Source organism: Agelaius tricolor, unplaced genomic scaffold, assembly GCF_023055355.1.
Source record: "Agelaius tricolor isolate 1412-34295 unplaced genomic scaffold, bAgeTri1.0.p SCAF_2, whole genome shotgun sequence".
In the NCBI taxonomy this organism is placed as follows: Eukaryota; Metazoa; Chordata; class Aves; order Passeriformes; family Icteridae; genus Agelaius; species Agelaius tricolor.
The window spans coordinates 37,154,672-37,173,351 of record NW_027269262.1 but is presented as its reverse complement, the minus strand read 5'-3'; the positions used below and the strand labels follow the sequence as shown (position 1 = coordinate 37,173,351).

Genomic DNA, 18,680 nt, shown 5'->3' with positions numbered 1-18,680 from the left:
TCCAGCAGAACTTCCAAGCTGCTACTTCCAGTTTATTTTGGAGGTCTTTTTTTTAGGTGCTTGTTACTGTAGAATTTCTATCATGATTTAGAATCATGATATCATTTCTATCATTCTATCATCTATCATTTTTATCATACTGTACAATTTCTACCCCGTGATGGGTATATAATCAGTTGCCCAAAATGCTACAGTTGTCTTACTTGAGTATTTGTGAAGTATTATGCATTTATGTAGTTTACATGAGTGTTTGTACTTTTTTTCAGATAGGCTGAATTACTGTTCTTAGTTTGGCAATAATAATAGTATATGCTAGTAAGAAAGTCTAAACAATAAACAAAACACCAAAGCAATGGTACACATGAACAGTTCTGTTCTTTTGAGTAAAAAATAAATATACTGACTATTTCTGATTGAAATAAATGGTGCAGCAGTGTATTTCATGTAGGATTAATCACTAAGTTTGAATAAGTAGGAAATTCTAATGCAAAATAATTTTGTAATTAGACTAGAAAATTTTAAAGACTAGAAATTAAAAATTACTGCCATATGGATCTCTCTGTGAATAAGGGAAATATGAATTTTTTTTTCAGAAATATTATTATAAATATTGCTTTGAAATGTGTTAAACTAATTGTATATGTAATCTGACTTTTATGCATGAAAAGTCCACTACTTTCACAAAATCTGTGTTTAAGATGTAAACCAGAATCCATGTGTATTTTCAAAAATATGTAAACTTGAGCAACTCAATTCTCTTTCCTAGGAACAGTTCACACAGTGAGATGAAAACTGGTGGAACATACTTCAGAAATCATTCACAGTAACTCCTGTTGAATTTAGGAACTGTGTAGGAAAGGTTCATGTGAGCTCAACTGGGAATATTGTAGGCATTTGTGTATTTCAGTTTTGCTAAGTAAAGATTTTTCTTTAATTAATTTCTGTTAATTCTTCTGCTTAATTTCTGTCAATCACTGACTACCATGAGAAAAATAGAAATTCTGTAAATGTGACAAATCAATCATTCTGGTTCAGATCTAATGTTCAGTTAACCTGAAACAGCTTTGGGAGCCATCATGCAAAGGACAACATTTGTGCAAAACCTAAGAGGATGCAAAAAATCTACAGATAATGAAAAATGAGTGATGACTACTGATTTTCTGTTATAACACTAGGTTTTATTTGAACCACTGGTAGAAACTAAATATATATATTTTTTCTTTTTTTTTCTTGCTGTTTAGGTCTAACTGTGCAGAAAATATCCGTAAACACATCTTGCATACGGGAAAGCATGAAGGAGTAAAAATGTATAACTGTCCTAGGTGTGAGTATGGAACAAATATCCCTGTGGAGTTTCGGAACCACTTGAAGGAACTACACCCAGACATTGAAAATCCTGATCTGGCATACTTGCATGCTGGTAAGGTCCTTGCTCCCTTTGCTTACAAATTCTTTTCTAAATGCACGTGCTTAAATGATTGTAATAACAAAACAAGAAGTTATTATCATTTATTCTGAAGAAGAGCATGCATGGTTTCAAAATGGGCTTCATCCTCTTCAAGTTTTCCAGGGTTAAAGATTATGCATTAAGCACTGAAATCTATTCATGTTATACAAACAAATCTTACAGTTCAATAAACATCAGAAGTGCATGCTATTTAGATGCCTTATTTTGAAATCTAGCTGAACTTTTAGGGAGAAATATTTTTTAACATTTTTATTAAGTCCCTCTGCCTATGCTATTCCCCCAGGAACAAAAACCCCAAAATTCCATAGGAAGTGCAGTTGCAAATTAATGCACTGCTTTAAAAATTCTTAGATTTCATTAGAAAAAGTAGACTGTTTTTCATTAAAAGATAGAACAGCAGAGCTCAACCAACAACTTAGATGTATCTTTTCAGGCTTTGTGTTAGAGAGCACACACATGGAAGTCACTGGAGGAATGCAAAAGAAAAACATTGTTTTGGAAACAGGAATTAAAAGAAAAAAGATGGGGTGTTTTCTGCTTAGGAACAAGTTTTTTTGGTTTTTCTTTGCTTTTGGGTTATTTTTTAATAGATTCTACAGTTCAGAGTGCAAGGCAGAAGATTAATGGAAGCATCAAGTTAGGAGAAAAAAAATAAAGAATTCAGTGGTAGGAGGTTAAGAGAAATAATATAAAATTAGTGTGGAGCTTGAATGAAATTTGATCTTAATGCAGGAGAGGCAGATAACTTAGACATCACTGAGTGGAAAGACAAGTCAGAGCAGTGGGAAAAAAGAACAGATGGTGAGAAGAAAGAGTTGGGGAATCCAGAGGAGGAAGAAGCTATGTGGGCCAGAGTCTCCCTGAGATGCAAATTAATCTTCCATTGAATTATTACTATTAGTACTCCTGTGTCAGATGTGAATCTTGTGTTAGGAATTGATATCCTAGTTTTTGATACCCTTACATCTGTAAAAAAACAAAACCTGGAGAGTTTTCATGCAGCTTTGTGCTGTATGTACGCTGTAGTTATTTTAAAACCTCTCAGTCTTCTCAAAATGACTGCTTGCTTTCCTGACTAGAGGCAGTGTATTATTTGTACCATATATTTCTATTTGCCAAGTATTCCACTTCATTTTGGAACCAATCATCATGTCATGTCAGCATATGGTGGATAATATCTGGATGTGCAAACAAAATGCCAGTTGGCAGAATACCAATTTCAAAATAGGTCAGAAAACTGATCACATTTCACCATAGTTCTCACTAAAGCAAATGAATATTCAACTCAGAGCTTAAATCCAGTCATTGTTGGATTTTTACTACAATAATCCCACTTAATATGAAAAAATCAAATGCTTTCAATAGGCAGATAGATATAACAGAGAGCTGTAACAGTGATAGAATCAGTAACATTCCAATATTACAAACATTTTATGTACATTTTCCCATTATTAGTTCAAGACTATATCTGGATAACTCAGTTGTTCATTGCAGCATGCTGTGGTTAAAACTGTTCAGCTTGCTTGTCTTGGTAACACAGGAAAACAGTCATAAGTGCATTGTGTCCTAATGATATTTCTTTTCTACACATTCACTCTTATGCTGTAGAAATCCCCTTGCACTAAACAGGGTACTGTGCAAATATGTTAGGACTAGGAGGAACAGATTGTCACCTAATTATTGTCAGGCTCAACTAGGACTGGTATGCAGCAAAAGTCTTGAAACATTGTTTGCATCATTCCATTGCAGAAAGGATGATACTGTATTTTCCTTTCAAAAAGAAACATTATTAAAGAGAAACCTGGGTGATAATTGTGTATTCATAACACAGTTAAATTAAGGGAAATTTATTTTCTTCTTTTCAATCCATTTCTGACTGCTGGACATCTGAGAGTTAAAGGTTTTAGAGAAGGTTTTTAGAGGAATGAAGGACAACTCCTGTGCCCTGGCTAACATCCCTTATAAAAATAAGATTTGTTCTATGTCTGGTTCACAGTTACTGATGACTTATTGGTCATTGGCTGCACCCACGGAGAATCTACAACACGACATAGAACCCCTTAGGATGATAGGAGTATGAAAGTGTCATACAAGATTGATTTTTTTTTTTAAACTTAAACATATTTGTCTGTCTTTTATGTTCTAATATTGCTTTGTAACAGGAAAGCTGGCCTTTTGCTTCTTTGAGCAGATAGAATAAGTATCTTCACTGACAAAGAGACAGACACCAACTCCAGCCACTTTGAAGGACAGGCAAAAATTCCTTCACCTCACCTCATCAAGAATGGAGCTGTGGGGTACCTTTGGGATGTGACTGGGAGTAAAAGTCAAGTCTGTTTCTTGTCTGTGAAATTGAGATTGACAGTTGGATTTCTAATTTAGATTTAATGGTCTTTATAATTGTTGCGGGAAGACTGGAAGCTTCAGACAAGCCTTAGCCTCAGATTTTGGCAACAGTTTTAAGTTCAAGGAATCACCCTGGCCTGCAAGTTCTAATGATGGCAAATCAGATCTGTTTATAAAATGAATTATTTATTAAACAGACAAGACATAGCAGATGAAAGATCTTAATCAGAACCACTTACTACACAGTATAAAATGAAAAAGAACTACTAGTAGATTACAGCATAACATAAAAATGCACAATATCAAGGTACTTATATTAGAGCTAGAAAAAGAAATAGTATTGATTAGGAGTCAAATCTAACTTATCACTGAAACCATGGTAATGTGCACATTCCTTCACTTAATCCCTGGGGAGTAACTGCAAAGCAGGTGTTCCTACTCATGGGAGAAACTCCACACATTTCCAGGGAAATGTATAGAAAATTTCTGCTTTGTGGGAGTTTGGTATGGCTCTTACAGTTTTAAAGTATATCAGTTTATGTACAGTTTTAAGTATATACGGTTTTAAAATATATCTCTCTGTCAAAACTCCGGCTTATCTTTCCAGATCTCACTTCCATTAGTAAGATGTTTATTGGCAGTTGGGAGGTGTCAACCCCATGGTGCCAAAATAACTCACTGTAAGACAGCTTGTCTTGTTTGAGTTATCTGATTGGTTAACAAACAACAGATAAGCTCTGGTGGGGGTGAGCTGCCCTGCTACAATAATATAATGCTCTAATATTAGTTTGTAGTTAACTTTCTTTGGCAGCTACTGTACTGCTTTATAGGGTCAGTGTAAAAATGAGCTTGAGGAAGCTGCATTTCAAAGGGAGAGGCCGTGGAAGATGGAAGGCAAAAGAAGTTGGCTTTTACATTTGTGAGGATGATACTGTAATTGCAAGGTGATAGCAGTTCTGTTCTAAATTGATATATAGAAATGCCAGCAAACCAGGTCTTCAGATTTTCTTTCCTCTTTTTGCTATAGGTTCCCTCTGTCATAGGGGGAGTTATTTAACAATACAACTATATTCCTTATAAATTTTAGATATTTTAAAACCATAACAGTCTGGATTATATTTTTGTCTTTAACTTTTAAAATTTATTACATTTGAGCAACAGACTTTTAATGCACACAAGCCAACAAAGATATATGCAGTGCACATAAAATTGTGAATTGAATTTGATATACACTTCAAATACCAGTTTATGGATTTAACCTTAATTTTTATATGAAGCATCAAATCTGTTTTTTAAAAATGTCTGTGTGTTGTTCTGTAGGAATTTGGTGCCAATTTCTTGATATTCTCTGACTCAACTCAAAGTCTGAGTTAAAATTGAAATTTTGTTGGAAAAAAAGCCAGGAATCCAATGACTGTTAGCCATTATCCACAATATGAATTTATTTTCTTTTTAAAACCACTTTTAAGATACTGATAGATCTTACAGCTGTTCTAAGAACAGAAATGGGCTTATGAGCAAGCTCATGAATCCTGCAGGTAATGTTTAAGTGATAGAAATTTGGTCTAGTGGAAGCTGTTCATGTACATTCTTGTTGTCCATGTGCAAATCTGAATGTGTGTCATTACACAAATGGAAAATGAATGCAATAGATGAGTGAATTGTCATATCATGTTGGTGACTATCATTTTAGTAGTTTTTCTAAAAAGGAGATAATTTTATAAAAAAAAAAAGTGGGCTTGTCTGATTTGTGAGGCTCAAAGCAAATTGAAGAAATATTTTGATTCTTGTGTGCATTGCATTTCCAAAATTCTTGAATGTGTTTTACTCTAACTGACGCTACATTGCAATACTGAGTTGAACTGAACCTGAATACTTTGTCAAGTGGGAGAGGAGAAGATCTACCACCCATACCTGTGGTAGATCTTGCCAGGGATCAGTATTCTAGTTTTCTTTCTCAGTGCTTTGTCTGCTTTGGAGCACCATCACTTGGTAGAGATAATTTCAGTTTGAACTAAATGTTCATCATTTAGGAGCTCTTGTCTCATAAACATTGTGATACTATTATGATGCATTATTTATGTCCAAACAGTGTAATATCTATGCCTGAACATCTCCATTATTCCAATAGCTGCAGAGTTCATGGCATCTCACAGTGTGCCATAGTAGCCTTCTGTGGATACTAAACTAGTCATAAGAAAAAACTCTTCTGAGAGAAGGGAAGCAGTTTGCTCATTATTGGTTTTGTGATGATGTTGAAAGTTATGCAGTGATACTGAGGGTTTTTTCCATATCATCATTTCCATGCTGCACTGTAAAAGTGGAGATGATTTCCAAGAATGAATGCAACCCTAGAAATCAGAATAACCTGTTTTTTCACTGAGCAAAAGATATAATGGTCCTGTTTTTTGTACAAGTTTTCTCATGTGCAAAATAGGTGTGATGCTTCCATGGTTTAAGTCAGAAAGCTCTTGCTGTAAAATGGCTCCATGACGGTCAGCTATGTGATTAGGGAGCTGCTTAAGGCATTGAACAGAAAATTTGGTGATGTTTAATTTAGAATTAGCAATCTTCTTGGAAGTCATTAAAAAAAAAAAAAATCAGTGAAGCCAGCCCAACTCGTTGTACTCTTTGGTAAGGTTTTTGTGGGTTTTTTTTTTCCTGTGACAGTGATGCTATGCTTGCAAAGCACTCAAATTTTCCAGTGTGTGGTGAGAGTCTACCACCCATAGCCCATGAGTAGGAGTGGAGGATCACTTACTCCTATGGATGCTGACAGAACTAAAAGTGTGAGCTGCTTCCCTGCTCTGCACAGACATGTTTTGGGGAATGCTTGGAAGTACAGCTTTGTGTGCCTGTGCCTCTGTGAAAATTATAGGTGCCTCTGGGGTTGGGCATTCACAGAACAAAGATTGTGACGATTGTGTTTTGGCAGTTGGCTGCCTACGTGGTGATTGAACGCTTAGTGTTCATGAAGAGTTACATAATTCATGACCAAATGATAGATAGGTACTTGATTATAGTGTATGAGTTGCTTCACAGGGAGAAAATATCAGACATGAGCTACTCTTAGTCTAGCTGAGAAAAGCCTAAGAAAAATCAGTTACTGAAAGTGTAGTCAGACAAATTGAAATGAGAAACAAGGTGCAAACACTTAAATATGAGGTCAATTGAGCTCTGGCAGCAACTAGCAAAAGAAATTATTCTTCTTCTGTTCCTTTGAGCCTTGAGAAGACTGGATGTCTTTTTGGAAAATAGGTTTTAGGAGGGCCCAAGGTTGCTGGGTTCACTGCAAAATGTAAAGGGGCTTTGATATACCAGAAGTCAGACTATTATCTAATAGTCCTTTCTGCTCTTAAACCTTCAAATAGTGTTAATCCACAGCCTCCTGTTAAGGGCTGTGTTTGTGAATCTGTTTGTATGTTATGATAACAGTGGATTAGCTGAGGAAACAGGAAAGTCCCCCAAAGTGTTCTTTCTCAGAGAGGCAACATTCACATCATCAGTGCTAAATTTTTACTCTCTTTGAGCCTGAAGTGGAAATGCACTCGCTTAAGCTGTTTGTTTCTGGTATGTCAGTAAATGCCTGATAAAATACCTTGTAAAATGCATTTATTTATTTGTTTAATGTGTTTAAAGAATCCGTATAAAATCCTGCTCTTTCCCTGGCAGTTCCCTTACTGTGCTATTGTTCTTTCTTTTATATATCTTTGGAAAGTGTTTTTCCAGACTTTTAAGTGCACTTTTCAAAAGGCCATGCTTTCCACACATTTCTCTTTCAGTTTCTTTGGCTTTTGAGAAACAGGGCTGTACCAGCAACCTGCAGCATGATTGCATCATCAACAGGGGACAAAATTGTGATCCTATCAGTTGTAACAGTTGCAATATTCATGAATGGAATTCTGAAAGTTCAAATAGTTAATCCCAAATAAAATTGTGATCTTTATCCCACTTGACAGCTACATTTATCAAATTATTAAGAGAAAAAATTGATTGCTAAAAGTTATGGTGTGATCTATTATGTGATTTTATCAAGGTGTAACTGTATTACCAAGTGGAAACTGCAGACTTATTCAGAATGTGAATTGGACCCACAGAACCTGATAATATAGCGATTATATTAGTATCCTAGTGCTTTTCTACTTCTAAATATTTTTTGCTACTCCTTTCTTTTGTGTCTTTTTGATTCTTTAGTAGAAAATATAGAGTTAAAAAATAAGAAAAATTAAATAATAAAAGCCTGTTTGCTCTAATACTCTCCATTAAAATTTATCAAATTTTATCAAAATACAAATTTAATCCAAATTTAATCTAAATTTATCAAAATACAAAAATATAAAATCAGTAAATGCTATTTATCAATGCAGCAATGGAAATACAAGTCAGTTGAGTACTTATACAAACTTGTAATTCATACCTGATGTAAAACCGCCAAAGAATAGATACACAGCTTTTTTTGCAAGAGTATTTAACTTTTTTTTTGAATAGTTAATGTTCTTAGTCTTTATCACTGTTTAAATAAAACACTTTAAATGCTGTCATTTGAAGCAATATTTAAATTATCATTGCTAGATATAGGCAAATCAGGTGCAAGATTTTACAGCAGCAGAATATTGCTTGGGTTTCTAGTCAGATAAAGCATTATTTTTGGTGGCTGGTATGCTTTAAAAAAAGAAAAAAGCAGCAGCAGCTCTGCTTCAAACAGGTTTGCTCTTGTCATAGCTATTAGTACCAGTCTTTCAATAGTATGTCATGTTGATTGGCAGACACTCCCTTTCCTCTTTTGTGAGGAATAATAATTTTAGTGTGTGCTTGAAATAAAAACCTAGTATAAATGATTTTCTGTTTGTAAAGGAGAAAGCCAGGTTCTTTTTAACATATGTAGATTATGTATTATTGTGTGTCAGGAAGGATTAATCTGTGTTTAAAAAAAAAAACAAGTAATTTTTTTTGGAACTGTCATTTTTTAGAAGGCATTGTATACCTAGCAGAGCTTCCATAGCCAGGATATTTATCTGGGTGGTCATGACATCAAAGTTGGTTCTTTCCAGGTAACAAGTGAAGTAGAAAAAAAAAAAATTGACTTCATGAAAGTACTTTGTCTTTTTTTTTTCCCCTAGGATATTGCTTTTTCTGCTGCTGTTGAAGAGCATAGGGACTCCTTTCATAGTTCCTTAGTTGCTTTTCCTGAACAATCAGCATATATTCCTGCTGAGTGACATGAAAGGAGGTGTTGAAATATTTTGATGCAAATATTACATCATCTAATATTCAAAACCCACCACTATTAATATTAGTTACATCCTTTAAGTGAAAGGTATTCTCAGATAAGAATGAAAGCCAATCAGTCTCACTAAAGAAAAAAATGTTCAGAATATAGTTTTAAAGGAAAAGGAAAATACTGCCTAGACCAAAGTGTGGAACACCTCTTAATACCTCTGCTAGTGGAGGTATAACAGGTGTCCTGTTGTGTGCCATGAGCTGCAGGGCCATTGCACAGGGGTTTCCATATTGTGTAGAGCACCAGAACCATGCAGTCACAATCCTGCTTTCTTTCCAGTGCACTTCTGTCCACGGCCCTCCTAGCAGTCATCATTCCTTTTCTGAAAATTATCCCAGTCTGTTACAGGACAACTAATTTTTGTGGTGTGAGCTATTGCTCCTGAGCAGATGAGTCTCTTTGCCCATACCTAAATATTTAATCTGGGTGTTGGTGTGTGCCTCCTTTCCTGTCATTTCTCTCTGTGGCATTCCAATTCCCAAAGGTGGGAACCGCTTGGCTGGCCTGCATGGGGGCTGTGCCACCGTGGATAATAGAGAAATCCTCTTCAGGTCTTAATTTTTGTTGAAGCCTTAATGCACCCTTGGATGAGCATCTGCTTTGCAAATTCCTTGCATTGCCCATGCTGGATCCCTGCTGGCATCCATAAAGACTGGTGCTGCTGCAAGGATGTCATGTTCACCGATGAAAAGAAGGTAATCTGACTCCAAGATACTATTTCATTATATTAATAGATAAAATATCCTTCATGAAGAACGAGCCACATTATTGCCTATTTGGAGCTAAAAATAGGCTATCCTAACATAAAACTTTAAAAGCAAGGCTGAAATATTTAAGTGCAGAAGCAGAAGAAAGCCCTTAAGACATGACAGCCATCCAGACAGGCAAAAATATTTAATTGTGCTAGAAGATATATATGCATAACAGTCTGTAGCAAATGTAAATAAAAGGAAATACTAGTACTGGAATATCAACATATTAAAATTCAGAGAATAGCACCAAAAAATGGGATTTCAAGCTCATCAAGAAAACTTTTCAAACAAACAAAAAGAAAGGTAATAATCTTACAGGAAGAATAAAAAAATAAAGATGTTTAGTGCCCAGGAATAATTCAGGATATTTTTATGTGGAGATTGTCCTATACTCTGAACATTTAAATTGCTTTCCTGTTATACTTTTTTAAGTCTAGATCTCCTAGTCTATCATCCAGGGAAGTTATATTGGAATTCTAAGAAATATTAAGATCTTATTTTTTAATTTTCATTAAAGTAAATATAAAACAAATATAAGACACAACTTGAAGACTGAAATGAAATTTTTTATTTAAAATGTATGATAAATTTTTTATATATATAGTAGATAAAACTTATTTAGTAACTTACATATTTAAACTGTATTGAAAATAATTATGTATTCCTTGTCTGTGATAGAAGTACTTTTTAAAATTTAATTCCAATGAAAATATAAATAACAAATATCTATAAATAAACCTAAATAATAAATTTCTCAACTGTGCCATCTTCATTATGAACTAATTATTTCATCACTTGCAGAGTTGAACTAACAGTGCTTCAAAGACCTATGGGCACTCTATTTCAAATAACCATAGCAGGGTGTATTTTGCCTACAAAAATGCCACCACCTCTTGATGGCTTTTTCTGTGGCTGTGCATTATTTAGGGGATACTTCATGCTTTTTCTTCCTGTGAGATGTTACTGGTATCCCAACAACTTGCACTGAAATTATTCTTGATAAATAGCTTAAATTATTATTATTTGTGTCTGCTTGCAAGTCTTTGTCTGAGTTTTAGATTTTTTATAAGTTACACAAAATTACTTGTTTGTTAGTCATAGCTTCATTACTGCACAAATAATAGCAAATAATTTCAGAATCAGAAAAGTGCTGATGTTGTCGTGGTTTACAGCTATCAACAAAGTGCCACGCCCCAATCGCTCATTCCCACCAATGGAGGGGTGATGGGAATCAGAAGATTAAATCTCAGTCTCAAAATTGAGAAAGCTCCTAGGCTGAGATAAAGGCAGTTTATTAGGTAAAGCAACTCAAGGAATTAATTCATCACATGGCATGGCCTGGCAGGTGTTATCTACAGGAAAGCTGGGCTTCGTGGCATGCAATGGTGGCTTGGGAAGACAGATGCCAGTACTCCAAACATTCCCCCCCTTTTCTTCTTTTCCCCTCCACTTTACATGCTGAGAATGATGCCATGTTGTATGGAATGTCCCTTTGGTCAGTTGGGTCAGCTGTCCTGGCTGTGTCCCCTCCCAACTCCTTGTGTACCCCCAGTTCCCTCACTGGTGGGGTGGGGAGCAGAAAAGGCCTTGGCTTGGTGCAAACGCTGCTCAGGACTAGCAAAATCATTCCTATGACACAGTTTCCAGCCCAAATCCAACACATACCAGCAGCTGTGAAGTAAATTAATTAAATACCTGAACCAAAGCCAGAGCATAGGTATGAGGGATTGAAGCACAGTGTTAGTTCTGTGCTTGGTGCTTTACTACTTTGGATCATGAGTGAAGAGAAGAGCCCTCAGCAATAATTGCTCCAATGAATCACAAATCATTGCAATTCCATGCTGATTTTTAAAATTTCTTCTGGACTTTCTTTTTGTTTGCTTTCATTAATCCAATCTGTGCTGCACTGACTTTCCATTAATTCCTTGACATGGCATCTTGAGTCTTGACCTTTCTAAGTAGGATGCCTTGTCTGTCTGATACTCATGTTCTTTTGTACTTCTAATTTCTATTTTACTTCAAATAGTTCTTCATAATTTTTTCCATCTTTTCATTTACCAGATCTTTGGTACCTTTCAAATGCTAAATGCTCTCCCATATATCCTTAGTAACCATGCTGGATTTTTCTGTCCTTTTTAATATTTAGGTTTTATTGGATGAATGTAGATTGCACCTTCTCTAACTCTACCTTAAATAATTGCCACTTAAGGGAATTAAGAAGTACAAGGGAAGGAAAATGCTGACCCATAGACTAAGCAGAAGGAAAAAACGTTCCCACTGGGTCCAATTTCCTAAGAAGGACCATCAGGATAGTTACTAGGACCTGAAATTATGGGCTGAATGACCTCTAAAAAATTATCAGTTCAGAGAGGAGCTTGTCTATAATTGTTTGCACTAAAGGAAATGAAGATAGGTAGAAGTCTCACAGAAGAAAGATTGCTTCACTTTCTTGGTGAACATATAAGAGCATAATATGAAACTATATCTCATATAAATACACTGCATGTCGGCTGTCTATAATTCTTGTATCATGTCAAAAAGCCATGGAGACAGATATCATATCTCTTAACTCCCAGGTGGCCAGTTAGTGGGGAACCCCTTTTTCTTAGTACATCTTCTGAATTTAAGATATTTTATGCATGTCTTGCATTTATTGGAATGAGTATGCGCTCATCAATATCTAACATCAAAGAAATGGTTTGTACTTAAGTAACCACTGCAGATTTAATACAGATGTTTTCATTCTCTGAGTCATTACAATATGATTTTCATATAATTTTCTCTGATAGTAAAAAGAGACCTTAAAGTGACTGCAATTTTCATATAAATTGCATAGGAACCTGAGCATTAGTAAAAGCTCTGGGCTTCAGACAATCACTGGTTCAGATTCCACATGTCTGCATAAAAGGTACTGCTGGTTTAAGTGGGTGCAATTCCTGTTCCTCAGCCTTGGAAAGTAGAGGAGTTCCCTGACATCCAAAAGCAGAGTTGCTGGACAGGTGTATAGCTAAAAGGACTTCTCTGGTATTTAAATAAGATCAGGTACTGATTGTCACAATGCCTACTTAAATTATATTTCAGAAACTTAAAATATTGTTAATGGAAGAGGGGTTTTTTAGTAGTTTTCCTATAGTTAAAATAGTGGGTTGCCCTGTAAGTGTTTGAGATTATAGATGATTCTTACAAAGAATCATTGAGATAACTACCATACTACATGCTAAACTATGCTCCTACTTCTTTTATACGTTGCCAAAATGGTACTACTTAATTAGACTGGGAACTAATAGCAGATAACAGTTCTCAGAAAACAGGTTTTATGAGATGTAAAAGAATTTACCTACTTTGAAGTAATAGTATCTAGAGGAAACATAAAATGAAAGCATCTATTGATAGCAAAGAAAGTCAAAACTGATTATCAAGTTATCTCAAGATATACTGAAAAGTTTTAGGCAAATATTTTTAATGTAACATTGATTTTGGATTTGGTGTATATGAAATTCAGAACTCTATTTTAAGAATTTGAAGTTGGGATAGGAGTATTAAACAACCAATTGTGCACTCGGTAAAATAGTTTTAGTAGTTTCTGGAATGTTAGAGTAATGTAAAATTTAAAAGGAGAAGCCATGGTGAAACATTTGGAGTCTGCACATATTAGTGCATGTCACCACCACAAAGTGCCCGTGGGATAAAGCTGCTTCTAGTCAGCTCAAGTTAGCCTCGTCTGGTAAGGATTTATCTACAAATCCTTACTGTTACAATAGTATTCAGGGTTCTATTAATTGTTGTTGACCCTTTCTTTTGTAGTCCACCTTCCTCTGAGCAAATTCAGCTACTATCAAAATCGTCAGTAAAATTTGCTGAGCCGTTTGTGTTCTTCTATCCACTCAAACAAAAATACTGAAATGTGAAGCCAGAAGTTTATCAGCATATGAAAATAATGAAATCTCAGTTATCTGTAATTCAGCAGAGCCCTACTTGTAGTACAGATCAGGAGGGCTCTGACAGGGGCTAAGACAGGGGAACACAATCCTCTGTTCTCTGTTATAGTTGTGGGGGGTGGGGATTTTGTTGCATATGCTGTTTCCTGCAAAACTTTGAGCTATGTAAGTGACCAACTGATTGCATATATTTCTTATAGTGTCTTGAGATATCAGTTTTAAAATTATAAAATGCAATCATTCTAAAATTAACAAAAAAATAGAGCATTTTTGATAAATAAAGCTATTGTCATATCTGATGGCTGGTATGCAACAGTCAACACCAATTGCAGGAAGATATTGTCAGGTTTGAGATATTGGCCAAGTACTCAGGGACACAGAGTAAATGGTTATAACTTGGTATAACCACCATAAGGTTCCTAAGAATCTTGGAAAAGCAGAGAGAGCAAATGGCACTTTGATGGAGACCCTAGACCTCCTGATTCTCAAAGTACTTTGATTTTGCTGCCACATTGTCACCAAAAACTGGGAGAAAAAGGATTGATTTTGGGGGATGCTTTTATGTAAGGCAATTCAGACTCTGGTATGAAGTGGGTTTCAAAAGGTGGCTGTGCAGGTGCACAAGTGGCTCCCAATCTAAAGATGATCCACTTTGCAATGTCAGTGCCATCTCTCTGTGGTGATTCTGCTATGCAGAAGTAAGCTATAAGGAGATGTCCACATTGTGACATGAGAGAATTTTAGGCATAATGATTTTTTCAAATGATTTTTTAAATTTTTTCAACTTCTAGACTTCATCCTTTCTTAAATTCACAGCTTTTCTTTTTCTTTCTTTCTTATGGATGATTTTCAAAATAAATGCAGATCCTTTCAATATTAGCATTAACAGATAAACTGAGCTGATTAAAGTTATTTTTGCCAGTGTTTTTTTTAAAGAAATCATTGTAGAATTTGCAATTTGATTGCCCCTGATGCTGATTGGCAGAAGTAGGTCTCTTTCTTCGCTAATCTAGAATTGCAGATGTTATAGAAAGAAACAGCAAATTTAAAGTTGTACTTCAGTTTAAAATATAAAGTTTATGTTGATAAAGCTTATAGTGCTTTTGAATTTATGTTTCATTTGCATATCATAGCATTATATTGCATTTCCCAAAGCAGTTCCCTGTTTCTCCAAATACTCTTGTGTACCTGCTCCTGACTTCACTGGGCATATATATATGTCTAAATTTGGTGGAACATTAATTCTGTACTTTCAGTAGGTTTTACTAATTTACTTTAGTGTTTCAGGTACTATCTCTTACTTTGAAAAGAAGGCAATTGTTGCCTTTACACCAATGCTCCACCTGCATTGTTAGAAAGATACTTGATAACAGATTTAAAAACTACAGATAAGATAAGTTCTAATAGGCTTTGGCTATATAGGATGAATAAAGCCAAATTATAGTCCTTGTTTTTCGGGATTTTCTGACTATAAATATACCCATATAGCCATTGCTGTCCAAGAAATTAATACCAGAGTTCATGTTTGAAGAAATAATAAAACATGTCCTAAGCTTTCAAGATTCGTGGTAGCTTTTAAGAAGTCTGAAGTGTTTTGGAAAGGCCATGCTATCTGACTAGCTCATATTTTAATAAAAAATTAACATGAATTAGACATAAGTAAACCTAATTTCTAATGCTCTGGTAAACAAGTACAGTGTTATATAGAAGAAATTGCAGTGTTTAGGACAGGGAAAAATAGAACCAATCCAAGTTTTCAATCTGTACCCTGCTACAGTAGGGATTGTACACAGCAAGATGTTTTCCAATAATTAAAGGCCTTAAGCTTCTAAGATGCTTAGGAGCATCTAAACATGGTTATTGTTACAGTTATATGAGGTGGGAGGTAACTTAAATAATGTCTTTTCACTTTCCAGTAAACTTTTATTTTTTTGTTTGCATTGTTTAGAAATTGAGTTTTAAGTGTATTGAGCTGTTATGAGTGTCTCTCAGCAAGCCAGGAACTCTGAGTTTCTAAAGAATACTGAGATACAGGATTTGTATTATTGGGTAACTTTTTTATTTTATAAGCTGTAATAGGTAAGTCAGTCATGAAATATAAAACTGATTTCATTTCATTGTTGTGATTAATTTTACATAAGTACTGTATTTATATTTCACACTTTTTTAGAAATATTTGTAATAGATTTATGGTTCTGCAGTATTGCGATTTGGTTTCATTTTTATTGTATAGAACCAAAATTTCATTGCCAATTTTTGTATTTAAAGGCTTGTTAATCTGCATTGATTTCTTAGTTTGGTTTTGGTTCTGAGCCGAAAAATACAGTACATCACTGACTGTTCTATCACCTGACAGCGACTGATAAAGCATCCGTGCAGAAAGTGTCAGAAAAGGTTAATATTTATTGATTTTATGGCGCTACAACCAATGTAGTTTTGCCATCAAAGATGTATGGCCACCAGCAATGGAATCTGTAAAATTGCAGGTTGGATGCTAGGTTTTATTATAACCTATGCCAGTATTCTGGCCTTAAAAAATGACAGATATCTAATTTAAGACAAAAGGTTTTGAATGTACTGCTACTGTATACCTGCAACAGGAATTCAGTGTTCTGAAGTTAAATCCGAGCACAGTGCTTAAAAGTTTAAGGTGTTGGGGGTGTATGTGGGGGGAACACAGAACCTTGAATTGCAAATGACAATCACATTTAGCCTTTTCATCCACTTAACTATGTGCTATTGATCTGTAGAAGGTGCCCAAGCAAGTGATAGCTAAAATTATGAGCAATAAAGGGCTTGCTTCTTCAAACAAAAAGTATATAATTAGTAGGAGTGGAGGAGGGGGCAGAGCCTGTGTGTGGTTTTAAAGGCATTTAAACAAGATGGACTGAGTGCAGCAGCAGTTTGTAAGAGTACACAAGGAGAAATCTGGTTGCCTTGAAGCATAAATCCATGGTCTGGTTGCAGCTTGTGTGTAAAAATTAGGCATGCACTCCAGCCTTTACATTTATCTCCATCAGGGTTTGCCTGACAGAAAGACAATCTGTTGGTTTGCCTACATCAACTAGGGAGAGGAAAATCTTGTGAAGCTTTGGTTCTTCTAAATGCATCCATAGTTTGCATTTTTATTCTATTTTTCATTTAGATGACTCTTGATATCAATCTTTTCATAACTGATAGTTCTATTGATACATCAGGAATGTTTGCAAGAAGATAGAAGAATACTTACTGAAGTGCTGAAAATTAGTCTACTAAAATGCATACAGACATGCATAGAGCTTATAGAAGCAGATTTGTAGGGACTTTTAGCAGGAGGTGGCCCCAGATTTTTAGAATCCTTGTTTAACTATTTATTAAATAATTATTTTCATGGTACAGTTTTGCATGCAGATTTTCTCCCCCACTTTCTTTAAGGTACACTGTCAGGGACAGCAGTAACAATGGGTCTGTTTTTGAACAAAACCTAATGATAATTCAGCAGTGAGAAACTCTTATTCTAACATGACTGGTAGAATAAATTACATGGCATACAGTAAACATGCTTTAGATCGCCTCTTCTTGGTACCACATTTTTCTGTTGAGCTTTATACCACCAGTTTGTCTGGGTTCTTTTTCCCCAGACAGCTTACCCATTTTATTGTGCTCATTTAGAGGAAAGAAAAACTGTTTGTCTCCTTGAAAGGAAGAGAACAGTGAGTGGAAAACTACTTTTATAGCTAAAATACCATTATAATATATGGCAACTAAAATTCTAAAATTGAAAGAGAAGATACAAGAGAAAATCTTAAATCACTTTTTTAAAGCCACTGACAATTTGAAATATTCCCATGAAGATTTCTATTTTTTTCCTTCCTTCCTTGAACTTAGTAAAATGTGATTTTTAGAATGATTGTTACAATAACTTGTTTAATTTCAATAATTCAAATAAGAGCCGTTCCTCTTATGACTCCACCTTTTTTATTTTAATGACTGTGTCATTAAGATAACATTTTCCATTTTTATTGGGCTTCATTTTTCCCCCTTCTGATCTCTTTAAATTACGGCTATGAAAGGCACGCACTCAGCAGTGGCCTGCACTGGCTGCATTTTACATCCCTTCTACCCCTTTGTCTCATGGTTTTAATTTTGGTAAAGCCAAGTGCCAACAACCTTGTGGCTGTGTGGTGTCTGTAAGTGACTTCCAGGCCACAGCTCTGGATGGCAGCTTAGTGACAGAAGGTTTTTCAAACACTTGATTTCTTTTTTTTTTACCTTTTAAAATTAAATATCACTGCTATGAACTATTTGTTATACTTTCTAACACCTTCACCCCAAAATTGGTTATTGCCATACATAATGATTGATCTATTGTTAGCTGGTTTTAACAAATGATTTTGTGGAATTATTACTTAATTAATAATGTAATTAATTTTTAGCACCCAGCAATACAGAATTGAAGCCATATATTTATTTTGCATTGCTTAACCATAAGAAGACCACATGGCCTTAAAATGTCATTCATTGAGTAAATAAAACAAATTTTTTGTAAGGTTTGTCCAAATTCAATACAGAACTAAAGGATAAAGAAGAAAAGAGGTATTTTGAGTCCACAACTCACTGAATGATTACATGGGTTTATGCTCCCTCCTTGTGTCTATGAGATATGGTAAGGAAAATAAGGAGCCCTGAAATTCCTTATAATTCAAATTTTACTTGTGCTCAAGAGGCTTTGTGACTGATTCTTCAAGTCCAGGATAAGAAATGGTCCAGGGTTAGGGTAAGGATTGAGATTAGAATTCATCTGGGGTAATGCTGCTCTAAACACCAGTTTATGTGCACTGTGTGTGTGCTACCACTAGTGCTGCAGAATCACTGAGTGTTTGCAGCAAAAGGTAGTATTTGTTTATATTTCACCA

The 18,680-nt window shown here is 35.0% G+C and overlaps 1 protein-coding gene across 1 annotated transcript in view; it reads left to right on the top strand.

Annotated features, from left to right (window-relative positions):
* ZNF407 (zinc finger protein 407) overlaps positions 1-18,680 on the top strand; it is a 334,816-nt gene that overhangs the window by 234,295 nt on the left and 81,841 nt on the right. The window contains exon 8 of the mRNA XM_071456320.1: positions 1,242-1,420. Coding sequence (XP_071312421.1) covers positions 1,242-1,420 — 179 coding nt within the window. The remainder of the gene's footprint in view (positions 1-1,241; positions 1,421-18,680) is intronic.